This window comes from Sturnus vulgaris, chromosome 6 (genome assembly GCF_052056855.1).
Source record: "Sturnus vulgaris isolate bStuVul1 chromosome 6, bStuVul1.hap1, whole genome shotgun sequence".
In the NCBI taxonomy this organism is placed as follows: Eukaryota; Metazoa; Chordata; class Aves; order Passeriformes; family Sturnidae; genus Sturnus; species Sturnus vulgaris.
The window spans coordinates 17,460,267-17,475,614 of record NC_142248.1 but is presented as its reverse complement, the minus strand read 5'-3'; the positions used below and the strand labels follow the sequence as shown (position 1 = coordinate 17,475,614).

General features: G+C 34.1%; 1 protein-coding gene across 3 annotated transcripts in view; it reads right to left on the bottom strand.

Annotated features, from left to right (window-relative positions):
* FMN1 (formin 1) overlaps positions 1–15,348 on the bottom strand; it is a 496,625-nt gene that overhangs the window by 13,104 nt on the left and 468,173 nt on the right. For all 3 annotated transcript variants that reach the window (XM_088167196.1, XM_088167197.1, XM_014891233.2), the window contains 2 exons: positions 6,072–6,123; positions 2,796–2,945 (listed from right to left, as the gene is read on the bottom strand). In XM_088167196.1, coding sequence (XP_088023322.1) covers positions 2,796–2,945; positions 6,072–6,123 — 202 coding nt within the window. The remainder of the gene's footprint in view (positions 1–2,795; positions 2,946–6,071; positions 6,124–15,348) is intronic.

Sequence of the window (15,348 nt, the reverse complement as noted above, 5' to 3'; positions counted from 1 at the left end):
TACCTGGCCTGGCAGATGATTTTACACAGTACTTGGCTAGCTTTAAGATTAGGAGCCTTATAGCAGACTATGAAGTTTGAACCTGACCACTTCTATTACTGTGTTGCACAATATGATTGCCTATCAAGCCTTCAGGCCGAAATCTTCTGGCAAGACCTTGGTCATTACTGATCAAATCTTTGATTGCATTTAGAATAAGTGTTCACTAACTACATCAGTAAAATGTATGTTGGCAGTGGATGTTATCATCAAACCTCAAATTGCTGATATGTTTGATGTGTTTTTTTTCTGGATGTACTGACAGTGGTTTATCTATAAAGTTATCTACAAAGTAGGTGAGAAATTTTATCTCTGTAGTCACAAGGAATAAAATTTTTACTACTATTAAGTTTAACCTAATACATTTTTAATTATTCCTTTGATTATTGGTAATTATGTATATTATAATTAGATTTTTAATTTTATGTGTCACATTTCTTGAGAGACAAATTACAATCCACTATTAACATTCCTATATGAATGCAAATAATTAGCTAATTCCTAGACATCTTACATGGGGTTCGTTCAGCTCCTGAAATTTGAAAGGTAATGCCATTGGAAATATGTTCACAAAATGATACAATGCCTCAGTCTCAGAACCTAAGTTTGCAATTACTGACTTACGTTGATGTTTCTTCCTCTTTATAATTTCCTTCAAAAAAAAAAAAAGGGTTCGCGATAAAAATGTTTTCTTTCCTTTTGTTTAATGTTAAGTTGCAGTCTTTAAAAATGCACAACAAATAGTGCATCCAATTAATTAGCCAGTTAAGGAAGTCAGCTGTCCATTCCTGTCATTCTAAGGTTTTTAGTTACCAATGTGCACAATAGCTCTTCTCGTGGTTTCAAACTTTTTTGGACACCAGTTCATCAACTGTTAGTTTCATACTTTGTTAAACAGGACCCTTAAATGGTCAAGATTTTACAAGACATTTCGAGGTGATGAAAAAAGCTTTTCCACTACTCTAAACTACTGATTTCACTATGTGCTTCTTTTCAGTAGCACAATAGACAGCTCTCCTGTCATTCTAATTTACTGTTTACACAAGGCTCCTCATTTTAGCAGATCATCATCTTGATGAATCACCCAAATTTTGAATGTAAAGGACAATGAATTGTCCTTTTGAGACTAAGGAAACTTTGCAAAAATAATTTGAAGTGAGTTTTGAAAAACAGTCTATATTACTTTGACAGTGTCAGCACTTAGAAGTATTACAGTAACTGCTGCTCTGCGTTCTACTAGTTTGAACAGGAATAACGGCATCTGTCAGAGGAACTGATGATATATTTGTTTTGTGTTTTTATTTGTAGATTTGATTGAGTATGAGTATGAATGCACAAAATACAGCACTTTACTTACAAAGATTTCTTGATTATTGTATTAAGATAGTTAAGAAGCCATGTACTGTTAAAACATAAGGCATTTGAAATATATTTACTTGAAGGGATCATTGTGCACCATTAGCAAGGTGCTAATTACATAAAAAGGAAGGGATGTATGGTCTGGATTTTTTTTTCTTGGGTAGTTAGCTTCTATTCCTCCTAACTGCTTTTGGAATAAAATAAGTCATGATTCAGCAGAAAATATATCCCTGCGATGATCTTCATCATGGCCATAGCAATGTGCTTGGGACTTTTTATTTTATACAGTTTTTAACACGTAAACCAAATTTGTGTATTGATTTAGATACAAGGAAATAAAAGATTCTTTGTAAATGTTTGCAGTTGTGAGCTTCCAAGATCAATCAATAAATGATATGAAAAGCTACAACTTTCAAATGTTTTAAAACAGCAAGATCTATAAAATAATGCTGACAAGGTTGATAATTGAGAATTCATAACTTCTACATCTAGTCCTACAAAAAATCTACTTCATATGAACCTGAAAGCCCCACCGATTTGAAGCAAAATGGAAAATATAAGTGTAAATGACTCAATTACTATTGCTTGTTCTTTTAAAGCCATTTTAATCTAACTCTCTGTCAATTTGGAATAAGCACCTGGATTTAAATTTCATGCTGAAAGAAATTGCTCCATTCTTTTCCAAAGAATGACTACATTACCACTCTAAGTTTTTTCAAATTAATATACTGAGCATGATGAGCTTGCTGCAGTAGAATTGCTTTTTTTGCGTAAAGATCTTAAGTTTCTTTAAGAAAATCAAGAAAATAATTGAAGGTTTTAGGTTTTTGGGTTATTTTACTCTAACTAATAAAATCAGGAGACTGTTGTGAGATCTAGCGGCAAGTAGTTTGATGTCCTCAGCAGGACACCAAAAGTCAGAAGTAGTGCTGTAAATTCAGTGTGGGGCTTCGACACTATGCTAAGTGTGGCCTGAATCTCTGGGGCTTCCCTTTGATGCAAGTGCAGTATATTAACTGGAAAAGCATTCACTTTTATTTGTCTGTACTGTCTGCGACAGCAATATCGCCTCATTTAGGCTAGTTCAACATGAAAATGCACAGAGAAGCAATCTGTTATAAATTAGCACAGCTCTCCTTTCATTTTACTAGCTAGTAATTGGAAGGGGTTACAAAAGTGTAATTTATCAGATTATATGTGTTTATCTTTTTGTGGGGACAGCATGCCTTTGGTGAATTTTCCTACACACCCTGAGGGAATAATCTTTCCTTGATGTCCATTAGATCTGAAAGAAAACAATGACGCCTGTGAAATATAGGAGTATAATTTGTTGGGTTTGAGAAGCAGCAGTTTCCCAGACATCTAAAATGGTATTAATGACTTTATTAGAACCTTACCGTTCCTTGGAAATACTTTTGCTCTCTCGCTTCCAAATGGTCTTGAAGTCACTGCAGAATTCGTACCACACCGTGAAAACATAGTTTGGTGTGATCTCCTTCTCACCAGGCTTTGGCTTTATCCCAAAGTATCCCACTGTTTCTTCAAAGCTGCAAGGGAGGGGGAAAGAAAAAAAACAAACAGTCAACACGTAAGCCCACTGGGGAAACAGTTTCTCTGATTTAGTAGTCAAGGCTGGTAATTACCATAACTTCTCCTTAGCCTTGGAAATTACAGCAGCAATTCATGCTAAGTGTAACTAACCTTCCAACACCCACCTCTTTTCCAGGAGGATAATTTACAGATGCACGGGCCACCATAGAGATCTGTCACACTGGCAAATCATGGGCATTCAATTATAACAAGAAAAAACTTCTTGCATTACAGGGAATGCTGTAATATTATTTTATTCTGCTGCACTCCATGAAGATCTTATTCTTCCATTTATCTTTACTGAAGGACTATGGCAGAGTCACACTCCAAGTCAGGAAAAAATCTCTAGGTTTAGTTGAAAATAATCTAGTATTTAGGGAGAATTGGGAGCAGCAACAATCAAGCCACAGACAGTGCCAACAGTAATTTTGCAGAAATTTTACTGAAAATAATCTCCTTCCACATGTGTCAATAAACAATTAATTTTACAAGAATACACTGTCAGTATTTTAATGCTTTTAAGAAGATTTTATAATGTGGCTGTTATTGAATTGCTATACAGCTGGATATTTTCAAAGCATTCTTTTATTACAGACAATACTTCCAAGAGCATTTTAACTGATTGTGCATTTTTAACCTTTACATTTATTTGTATAGATAAAATGGAACAATCCACGTGACTAGGTATTTATATAAATAAAAGCATGTTCCCTTTTGTTAAAAGTTGAATTACTTTTCTCTGCAAAGCAGACACAACAATCCTGAAACATTAGGTGATATTTATTAAAAATAATGCTGTAATTTAAAAACAAAGGTAGCAACATATTTAAAAATAAGTAATATTTATTGGAATAATCATTTTATTTAATGAGAAGAAAGTTATATTCTTCTTTAGACTTGTAAATAGGTTCTAAGTCTAAACATGGAAAGTGTAAATCTTGAAAATAAAATAAATAATTTTGAAGACCTGTAAGGAGTCTCCAGCCATTCGTCACTTGTTACATGAGGCATGGATGAAACTTTGGTATCTTTCATTTATATTTGCATTTGCATAGTCCACATTGCATGTTTTCATATGGAAATACCAAGGTTAGGCTCAAGGCTTTTTGACTTAGTTTGAAATGAAATCTCTTTATCTAGGCTTGAAGAATATCAAGTATCCATCAAACACTACAGAAGTTATCCCTCCAAAATAAAGCAATATATACTCCAGGTGCTTCACAAAGCAGCTTGGATTTTAGCCATATGAGCCAATATGCTCTGCGTTTTTCTTTTTGATACTTTTAAGATAGAAACCATGCTGTATAATATCCCATGTTGTTCAAGGTAAGCTATTAAAATAATAGATTTTTTTAATCCTCATATATGATAACCTTAACCTTTTACCTTTCTTATTAGGTTTTGCATGAAACATTTAACTACATTTCAAGTTAATTGATGATCCATATTTAAATAATCAGAATAAACTATGTGGGTATAAGGCTGTAACATTGAATTAATGGGTCTTGTAGAGACACCATGAGGAGAAGAATCAATCAATCAATCAATCAATCAATCAATCAATCAATCAAATACAGCTTTAAAAATCTGTGTAAAAGTCTTGGTTTCCAAACTCTAAAAATACTAAAACACCTTAGTCATAATTAAATGGTTAAAACAATTTATGTCTACTGGGCAATGTAATTTGCATTACATTCACCTGGGCCAAATACTCCTCAGCTGTTCATAGCTGGGATATTTGACTGGGATAGCTGAGCCAAGAGCATGAAGAACAGAGACTCCTCCCAGGTTTGCTCATGAAACAGCAGCCCTGGGAACATTGTGCACTCTTCTACCTAACAAAACCCTTCACCATCCCAGCTGGAGCGTACAGAGGCAGGATCCTGAAATCCTGCACAGTCTCTCTGCCTTCATTCTGACACTTCTCATCCTCTCTTCCTTTCTTCATCAGCCCATCCTCCAGTAGCACTCCTTTGCTTTCACTCACCTTAATCTGGCTTCCTGGGCTACTTTCTGCCTTTCAAAAGCAGTAATTTAAAATACTGAATATTTAGTTAGCAATTAAAAATCACAAACTCTGTGTTGGACAACTAATTCCCTAGGTCAACTGCAAACTGGGTGCAGCTCCATACCCTGAAGAGCCTATTCCAGAAATACAGAATACCTACAATTCGATTAAATAGAATACCTACAAAGCAGGTAGAATATGAGGGAGCTTTGTGCCAAGGAAGTTAGGTTTGTAGCTAAGTAGAGTCAGTCAGACACTTGAAATGAGGAGGTAAAGCCCCAGTTGACATCAGCCAGTTGTTCAGCCAATATTTAAGCATCTTCTGCAAGCAGATGGGAACAGTCCACCTGAGACTTGAACTGCATTTGGGAAGTGCCCCTTATCTCCCTCTTCCTGACTGCCTAGGAAAACTAACCGAGGTCTCTCAGGTGGAGAGAGTATGGTCTGAGAAAAGTACAATTAAAATCCAAATTACCACAGATCTGCCATCAGTGACCAGGAAGAAAAAATATTGATAGGAAGTTAAAAATCAATTTATCCCAGTTTATTTATAGCAGGTCCATAGCTAAGATGGATGCTTCACTCTCACAAAACCATAATTTGGTAAACAAAATGCATTAGTAATATTAACTTATTGAATATTTTACTATCCATCTAAATACCAATTAATCTCTCTTTTTCCATATTTTGATTCCTTTGGCCTAAGTGAGGCACAAATATTCAGGCAATAAAAACACTGGGATTTCAATGGCTTCTTAGGCAACTGAGTGCTGTATACTAAGTGCTGAAAATGTTCAATGGTGAGGAAATATATTTTTACATCATAAAGTACTTGATCAGTTATTTATCTATTCTGTAAAACCCCCATTCAGTTCAATGCTGATAATAATTAAAACCTCAAACACATACAGTGTTTGGATAAAATGATTTTTTTCTGGAAGATTTCATAAGAGTTTTTCAGAAAACATATTACTTCTTTGAAATACAGATCTTTTTTGCTATTTAATGTAATTCTGAAGTTCAATAATATCTTTGATCAAAATAAACTGTTAAAAAACACTAGCAAAAACCTTACCATTTTTGAGCATTTTCCAAACTGTTCTCTTCTTTTTTCCGTTCTTCTTTAGCTGCCAATGAAAAACATTTTAAGGGTATAAATTACTGTCTTACTTTTTTAGAGATCCTACAGATTAAACATCTCTTATTTTCAAAACTGCATAGTTTGTATACTAAGTAAAATAAAATGGTAAACACTTGCTAATTATCAATTTTTATTTATTTCTTGTATGCAAACAATGTTTCTACTGGACCAATAAAGTGCATTGGATTTGAAAAGTAATTTAAAATCCATATTATAATATATAGTTTTGGGCATTTATTGAATAAAATATAAATAATTAAATTTCACCTTCAGATTTTTAAAAAATAAAATAATTTGTGCTTGTTTCTTTATTGTTGCAGGGCAGAACTTCCAAATTTAAACGTGTTTCTGCAGGACAAATGATTGGAAGTTCATTTGGAATTGAACAGGTACCAAACATAGCTAACACCAACTGCTCCACAGAGCTACCACATTCTGTTCTGGAAGCTCGAAAGTGAAAACACATGTAGTAGATTTTAAATGTATGGCATGTACATGATTTTTTTTTGAAAAATCAGCCAGGAGTTTGAAATATGGTTAGTGAATCTCAGCCCCTCTATTACAGAATGTTCACATGAACTACTTAAAAGGATTTGATTTTCGAAAGATAGGCATTCTCTACTATTGAAAATATTTCCTGACCTGGATATTCAAAGCAAAACCACTCGTTTTTGTTGCTCAAGTCTTCTTAATATAGAAGAGCAACTTCAGCTCCAGCAGAATACCACATATAGTGGAAAAGTTATTCCCACTCCACATTAAAATAATCCTGTAAGTGGTAATGTTAATATAAACAGAATTCAGACACTTTTTATACAAAGTTAAAGAACTTTATCTTTTTGCATCTCAGTCTACACGAGTGCATGGTTGAAATACAGTTACAAACCTGAGTTCACAGACAAGGCCATTGAGAAACTGGTCCTGAATGACTCCATTTCATTATAAGGCTACTGACAAAGAGGTTTGTACTATGATAGTTTAAAATGAAAATAAAAATTGATTTCTTCAGCATGTTTGCTATTAACAAAACAAGCTAATTTCAACTTATACATTTTCCTACATTGGTTAAGTGTACTGGAGATATTTATTCCTATTATTTCAATATGTCCAATAGCCAGAAACAGTGTTGTGTGCCCTTTGCAAGGAAAGCAATTCATTCTATATGATTGGGTTCCCCACCTCAAATCTTAGCAGTAAGACAACTGCAAGTGAAATATATAGGGCAGCTCTGATTTACTGCATTCATCTCAGGGTCCCAAAAATTTGCCTAAAGTTAACTCAATATACTTAATTATTTTCATTTTATACCACTTAAAGTAGAAAACATAGTGATTCATAATGATATAAAATTAACTACATAAGCTGAACTGTGTTTAAAATTTTACAATTCATTATTACATTCATAATTTATTTATGGGTTTCGATGAGATGAAAAATTAAGTAAGGCAAATTTCCCAACATAGCTACATTCCCAGCTACAACACAAACAATATCTTCAAGTTCCTACACTTGAAACACAGTAACTAAAAACAACAACATGTTTATACATTTATAGTTAGGTGGCAAGACCTGATTTACTGCTTTTAATCTTGCAAGAACAGGATAAGGAAAGATAGTGGAAAGAAGTTTTAATTTTTTTATACAAAGTAAAGAAAAAAGGGGTGACTTTTAGGAAGAAACAGAGTTTACATTAATATATCAGTGCTTGTATTTGTGTACCAATAAAACAGGAAGGAAGAAAATAACTGTATTATATGGCAAAGAGAATTTTCTGTATTTTTAATTTTAAGCATATCCATCCAGAAATTGTTTAAAAGCATTTATTTGAAATTTAGATGTTGAGACTTGTTAAGAAAATAAATTAACAACTCCACATAACAAATTCTATAATGTGTAAGACAAGAAACCAGAGCAATTCTTCCAGAAAATTTCTAACTGATTTTCCACTCAAAATTTGTAATATCCTGCTCTTTTTCTCCCCCTCCACGACCTGCAGTTACTAGAAAACTCAATGTTCTCAGTATAGGTTTCCATGAAACAATGTATTTTCCTCAGCAGATTCTTCAAAGCCCCATAGTCAAGATATCAATCCTTGTCTTAATTTGTGGAGCTACTGAAGGCAACTCAAATGAATTAAATAAATGAAACAAGTTATTTATTTCTATTTCTCTTGCAACACCACGTTTGCTTGCATGGATTTGCTTTTTGCAGAAGTGGAATGATGCAATCCTTTTCACCCTTAGACCACGTGTTTGATTTCAGTTTCATCAAGTTAAGAATATATAAGAGCCTTATCAGACTGGATCAGGGGTTCATCCAGCCTAATATCCTGCTCCTGGCAGGCACTGAAGCAGGTGCTCAGTTAGAATTATGGACCAGGACAAAGACACTTCCCCTGAGTGTACTCTCTGCCTCAGATTCTGTAGCTCATACAAAATGTTTCCTTCATTGAATACCATTGTAATGTAATTCTCAATGGATTCTCCTTCAAGAGCTTGCTCATTCTTTGCTCAAGCTTTGATAAGCTTTCTAACTTCCACAGCCACCTATGGCACGTGTTCTACAGCCCAACTATATGCAGCACATTTTGTTTGTTTTGAAATGGACACCTGGTATCACTCTTGTATCAGAGAAAATATGACTGCAGTGAACATTGAAATATGGTGTCTATTGGCATGAGCTTTTTGATTAGGATGCTTTTGAAGCAAATTTCCTCACTGTTCCCACTTATTGAGCATCGATTTGGTTTGCAGGTAGGTTTTGGTGCTTGTACACTGATTTACATTAGGAGGAAACTAAACAGGAAGCTCCACAGCAAATGCACTCCAATATTTAATAGGGACAAAAGGACCAAAGTAACACTTCGGCCTTCAGGCATCTTTGAACACATGAAGTGGGTGATCTTATGAATTTGCCTTATGAATCAGATATTGGTGATGACTTCCTTTTAGTGAAATGCAGAAGTCAGTATGAAGATTCATGATCCTCTAACAGTTTAAAAAGTGAAGTAGTATTTGAGTGAAATGGTAAAAAAATCCTCCAATTCTTTCTTTCTACATATTCTACTTGTTGAGGATGGAAGAGTACATGAAACACTATTTTGAAAATGAGAAATTACCAGAAAATATTTATTTTTAACAGGTCTAATGTATGCACAGCAGCTTCCAGTTATTACAGAACCAGTATCTCTTCATGCATCAGGCTACTATGAAATAGATGTATAAAGAACAAAGGAAAGAAAACACTGGATACCAGCATAGACTGAAAATTGAGGTCAGTAACTGACAGAGGCAAGCAGAGAATGTACTAAGAAAAGTGTAGAGAAAGACAGAAAAAGAAAGAAAAATGGGTAGCCAAAACTACACAAAAATCTCTCAGTTACTTCTGTCCCTCTAGTGAAAAATTTACCACTCATTTGAGTCTGATTGGATAAATTTTCCGGTACTTATCTCTGACCTTAAATACATGAATACATGTAAGAAGGATAAGTCACTGAGGTGTATTGATCTAGTTGGACACATTATAGCTTTTATTTTTAAGTATTTTACTACTTTAAGAATTGAAAGATCTGATGCATAAAGTTTTTATAAATTTTCTAAGCACTTTGGAGCAGTGACAATCTTCAAAATTACAAGAAATCTGCAACAAGTAGCTGTTAGGATGGAGGTATCAGAACTCTTAATTTTATATTCCAAGGCCAAGTTCCTGTGATTCAAAAATATATGCTTCAAGAACTTTAAGAGACTGCTTTGTAAATTATAGTGTTTTCTTCATAGGAAAATATCACCCTAAAACAAGGTATTCGATTTTTTTTTTTTTTTGCCTTGAGGAGGGAGATATGTCTTTTCTGACTCATGTCTTCCAATCAATCACAGCAAGATTAAGACAGAATCTATGATAAGACATAGGCAAAAAACACCCAACCAATACTCAACCTTAAAAGCAAACAACCAAACCAACCAACCAACCAAAACAAAACCCTTACTGACATTCCTCTTGGAATTTTATAAAGCCTGGACAGAGACTGTTAAAACAGTGACAAAAGGTTGTTATGACATTTCTAGTCTCACAGGAACCCACCTTCCTCATTAGTCAAAACTAAAACCTCTTAGGTAGGCATGTTGAAGTGTAGCCAAAACATGAACCCCATCCTAGAAACATACTAACCTATGATTTAATGGCTGAGGAAGAAAAGTATACCCCCAGAGAGGTTCAGCTGGGTTATCTTTTCCCAAAGTGAGAAAAGTCACATTCTATGACATTATCAGGTTTGGAGAACAAGTAACAATTGACCTCATTTTCTCGATCTTTGTAAAGCATGAACCATGCTTTGAAAGCATTATCACCATTTGAAAACAGAGATCCAAATCCCTTAGATATTATCATTGCTGATATACTTGGGTATCAGAAATTGAACACAGAAGGCTCCCAGGCTAGAAATGTAGTGGATCTATTTCCACCCTCAAGTACAATCGTCATGGAACAGAAATTGTTTAATAACCCTGTTTAATCAGGGCCTTGGGAGAGTGGAAGAAAAATCCCAATGGTGTCCTAGGTGGGCAAAACGACTACAGAGGATCATCAAAACTCTATAGTTATAGAGTTTTTCTGTCTCTGAACAAAATTCTTGACATGTTCAAACCACCAGCATACTATACTATGTCAGTACAATGACCAGTAGGATTGAAGCAGGATGAAATAAGCCTCCTATGGTTTTGATTTCAATCGATCTGTTTGCACTGAAAATTTTTGAATAGATTTAATTTTTAGGAAATCCTTGACTCAAGCTGTATTGGCCTAAAAGTAGCAGCATGGAAAACAACATTTTCGTAGGGATGCACTTGCTAGCACATGGCATTTCTTTGAGCTGCAAAGAACTACCACGAGCAATCGAAACCCTTGGGTTTAGCAATCTAAACTCCTTCCCAAGGGTTGCTATTTTAAATCATTGTGGATTAATGGTGGCCAGCTATGCACCCCATAACCACTCATTCACTGTTCCCCCTTCCCCCTCAGTCAGATAGAGAATAGGAAGAGAAAAAGTGAGAAAAACTTACGGGTCAAGACAAACACAGTCCAATACATGAAGAAAAGAGGAAGAAAAAACCGAAGTGATTCAAGGACAGAGTCATGCCTAGCCATTTTTGGAGCAATACGACCTCTCCCAAAATCCTTTCCTCTCCTTTTGCATTGCTGAGCATGACATTACATGCATGGAATGCTGTGTTTGAGTCACCTATCCAGGTTGTGACCCCTTCCAATTCTTGCCCACCCTGGCCTATCATTGAGGAGACCGAGTGAGACAAAGAGAATGCCCTGACAATGTGCAAGTGCTGCTCAACAACAGCCAAAACACTCCTGTACTATCAACACTGTTTTAGGCACAAATCCAAACCACATCCCATACCAGCTGATATGAGGAGTACTAACTCCATCCCAGCTGGACCCAGTACAACAGCACACAGCCACACAGAGGAACCATATACCCATAGAGATGAATCCTAAGATTTAGACAAATTGGATAATTTGGCTGTTTAAATACCTAATAATAAAGACTATAGCTATTTTTTGTAGTAGTAAAGGTGTCCAACAACTTGATCCAACATGTTAAACAATCTGTAGTTTTCAATGCAGTATTAAGCTTTATTGCTTTTGCTGATGATAGCAAAGCCAACAGCATGTAGCTAACAATTCATAAAAGTGCTCATAAGTATCATCAACACCTATTTAATCTTTTTATCCTTAGTGTAATCTCACTGTCTAGAAAAAGACTGGGCTCTACATAAAAGGCCATGAATAGCATGCATTAAAAATGTTATAAAATAATTTATACAACATGTGAAATTGTATTTTAATACCTAACACTGCCAGAATCTGCTTTGTTGAAATGTAAATTTTAAAGGAATGGAAATAGAATTAATAGCATCTTTCAAACAAATTTAAAAAAGTCAAATGCAAAGAAACAAGTATTAACAAAAATCCACATATGAATCCAAAATAATGTACAATCAGAAAATTATTGTCTTAATTTTCCTTGTTTTCCTTGTTTTTTCATTATCACACTGGAATATATAGTTTTTTAAAAACATGGTTTGGCTAACAAGAGTGAGTCTGGTGCTCAGTATGAAAACTGAGGCCTTGGAATTGTTATAGACACGGCAAATAATTTTCTAATTTAGTGTCATAAGTTAGTAGGATGAAGTTTTTCATTTCATACAGACTGAATCTAATTTTAGAACTGCTTTACTTTTTGAAAACATATTGGATAATAAAGAATTTAGCAGCACAGGCTATAAAAGTCCTCAGAAATTAGGTACTCACAGTAAAAATGAATTTTTCTCAATAATTCTAATTTTTTTCACAAATTATGGTGTTTCAAAAATTCTAGAGGAGTTGTGATTTCTTCAGAGGTATTCTGAAGAAACATCTATCTTTCTAGAGCTACACACAAAACCTGAATTTTCTCCTACTTCTATATTATTATATTGAGTTACTTCTAATATAACCCTGTATTTTGAGAAAAAATATTACTTTTAATTTAATTCTGAACAAAATAATTCTTATTATATAGTTGATTTCATATATAAACATAGAAAACATGAGAGAATACATTCAGTATAATTTTTTTTTGTTGTTGTTGTACTGTGCTAAACTTCAAATTTGAATATAAGTGCCAATTATTTCACATGGCTACAGTTCACCATTCACATGCTGGAGTTTCTTTGTCTTATAAAAATGTTGAATTTCATAAATAGTGAAAAAAACTTATATATTCTATACACAGCCTCTCAGCAAGTAATTTTCTAGTATGCATTACCTGATAAACTGTCTTTAGCCAGTTACTAATTGGTAGGCTTTATGAACTCAGGGAATTCAAGAGACAGCGTGGAAATTCTATGTAAGTATTTGATTGTATGACTAATATGGTTTTCTATTACAATGCAAAAAATCCCCAAATAAAACTATCCCATGCCCGTTAAGAGATTGTTCCTCTATTGTGTCAGTTAAACAAGAAGGTCTGTGAGAATGGAATCAATGAAACTTGGGTCTACTGTGGGTCTGTCCTTTAGCTGGTTCCCAGATGGATTCATTAATGTTTAATTAAGGGGTGAGTTCATGATACAGCCTTGCTCTCCCTGGAAGGCTAATAGGGTCACTCTTGTCTATTTAGCCATGTATTTTTATTGAGATTTTAGGAGTTTAATATCTCAGGATCTCTAACCTTGTCACATTTGGTCAAAATTGGACAATGCATTAAAAATTATTGGCAGGGGAATAATCAACAAGCAGTGTGATCACATGAGCCTTATTTCTTTTAACTCTTCTTTAAATTATATAACATTTTTAACACAGATTTTGGCTATGCCATTTTTTTAGACAGTTTAAATACTGGTATAGACATCTTAAATCCTTTCAAAACAATCTTCAGAACACTTACTGCCATGAGGTCTTAATCACCCTTCCCTGAAACAGTTCTCACAAGTTTATTTTCCTCTGCAATGGTACAAAAGTTTTTTTTAACTAGGAAACCCACATCCAGTGATGAATGTATAAATGTTACTACAGCATAAAGAGACTCTGAGCAGTCTTGGAAAGTTTCTTAACAAACAAATATATTCCTGATAACTTGTGGGATAAGTTCTCAACCTGTATCTTAGGGATGTGTCAAGAAATAAATAATGTCTACCATATAGAAATTGTTAAATACTAGATTCAGTATTTTTAATGTTATGAAAACATAACAAATTACAGACACACGCACACAGAGACACACAATACCAGCAGAACATGCTCCAGCAACACATTCAAGAAAGTGTTTATTATCATAGGTAATAAAAAAACCTAGGAAATTATGTTTTCTTTTAAAAGTGATAATGCTGTCTATAAATGTGCCAGAACAAAGTGTTGAAGGTCATTTTACCAGAACATTACAACTAGCCATGAAAAAAAGAAGTTATATTTATTTTCATAAATTCTTCTATTTCTTAAAATGTATGTTTCTTAGTGTGATGCTTCTATTGTATTTTGTGAAAGACGATTTTTAAATTAAAAGAAAATTAGCTTCCATTACTTCCATACAAAAGACTGATTTTTTCATTAAAGCTAGGACTAACACTAGTCTTATTTTCCTGTATTCTGGAGGCATTAATTACAAAACAAGAGTTAGCATTACATTTTCCATTTTCATTTATTCAATTAAATTATTTGAAACTCCATTCTGTTAAAATGTAACCAAGACATTAATCCCACATTCTCCTACACTTGGTGTTTCAGATAATAACTATTTTTTACAGCGTGTTAGTACTTAAACAAGAGAGAGATACATATTATAACTCTACTTTCTTTTTAATAAACTCCTATAATATTGTGTTTTAATTCCAAGATTAATCTCTGACTAAATTTATCTAAACAGTTTACGGAATTGAAAAATTAGTTCCAATCCTTTCAAACAGAACAAGGTTAAATCCAATTTGTTCTGTGTCTGGGAAAACTAACTATCCAGATTATCTGTAATTGCAATCTCTTTCTGTAAATGTTGAAGACTGGCCCATTCTTATACCAAAGATAATATTTTTAAATAGTTGAATGATTATTGAAAGCCAATAACAAGCAGGTCATCTCAAAAAAAAAAGAGTACTATTGAAGAAAAAGATTAATTTGATGGTGAACCAACTGCTAATCTGTTGGGTAAAGAATGAATAATTATACTAATACAATTAAACTAATTGAAATAAAAGAATAATTATACAAATATAATGAAACTAATTTCAGAAAAGCTTTGTGAAATTTGCAGCCTGAAAAGTTTGAGGAGAGAAAATCCACAGCAATGCCTCCTCCTGTGGAATGATAACAATGATTTATGAAGCTCAAGTTTTTCTGCTGATTGAGCTCAGTCAAGATTGGTTTCACATGATCACCTAAAGTACAGAAATCCGTGATGTGTAGTGGCCCCACATGTTTGAGCACACTAGGACATGCTCTTCTAGGTGATCCAAACGTTGGGGGTGGGGGGTTAAAGGCTGCTGCTTTGTTTTCCCTACATTTTCCCCTCATTAGGATACACTCCTCCTGCAAAGTTAGAGCCACTTCTGGTGGTCGGGAGCAAAGTCTCATTGTAAATGCACAGCAGGATAGTGGCAAAGCTGAGATTAATTCTCCATAGATTTATATAGACCTCTCTCACTGCTGATTGCTTGTACTGTTTCAAAGG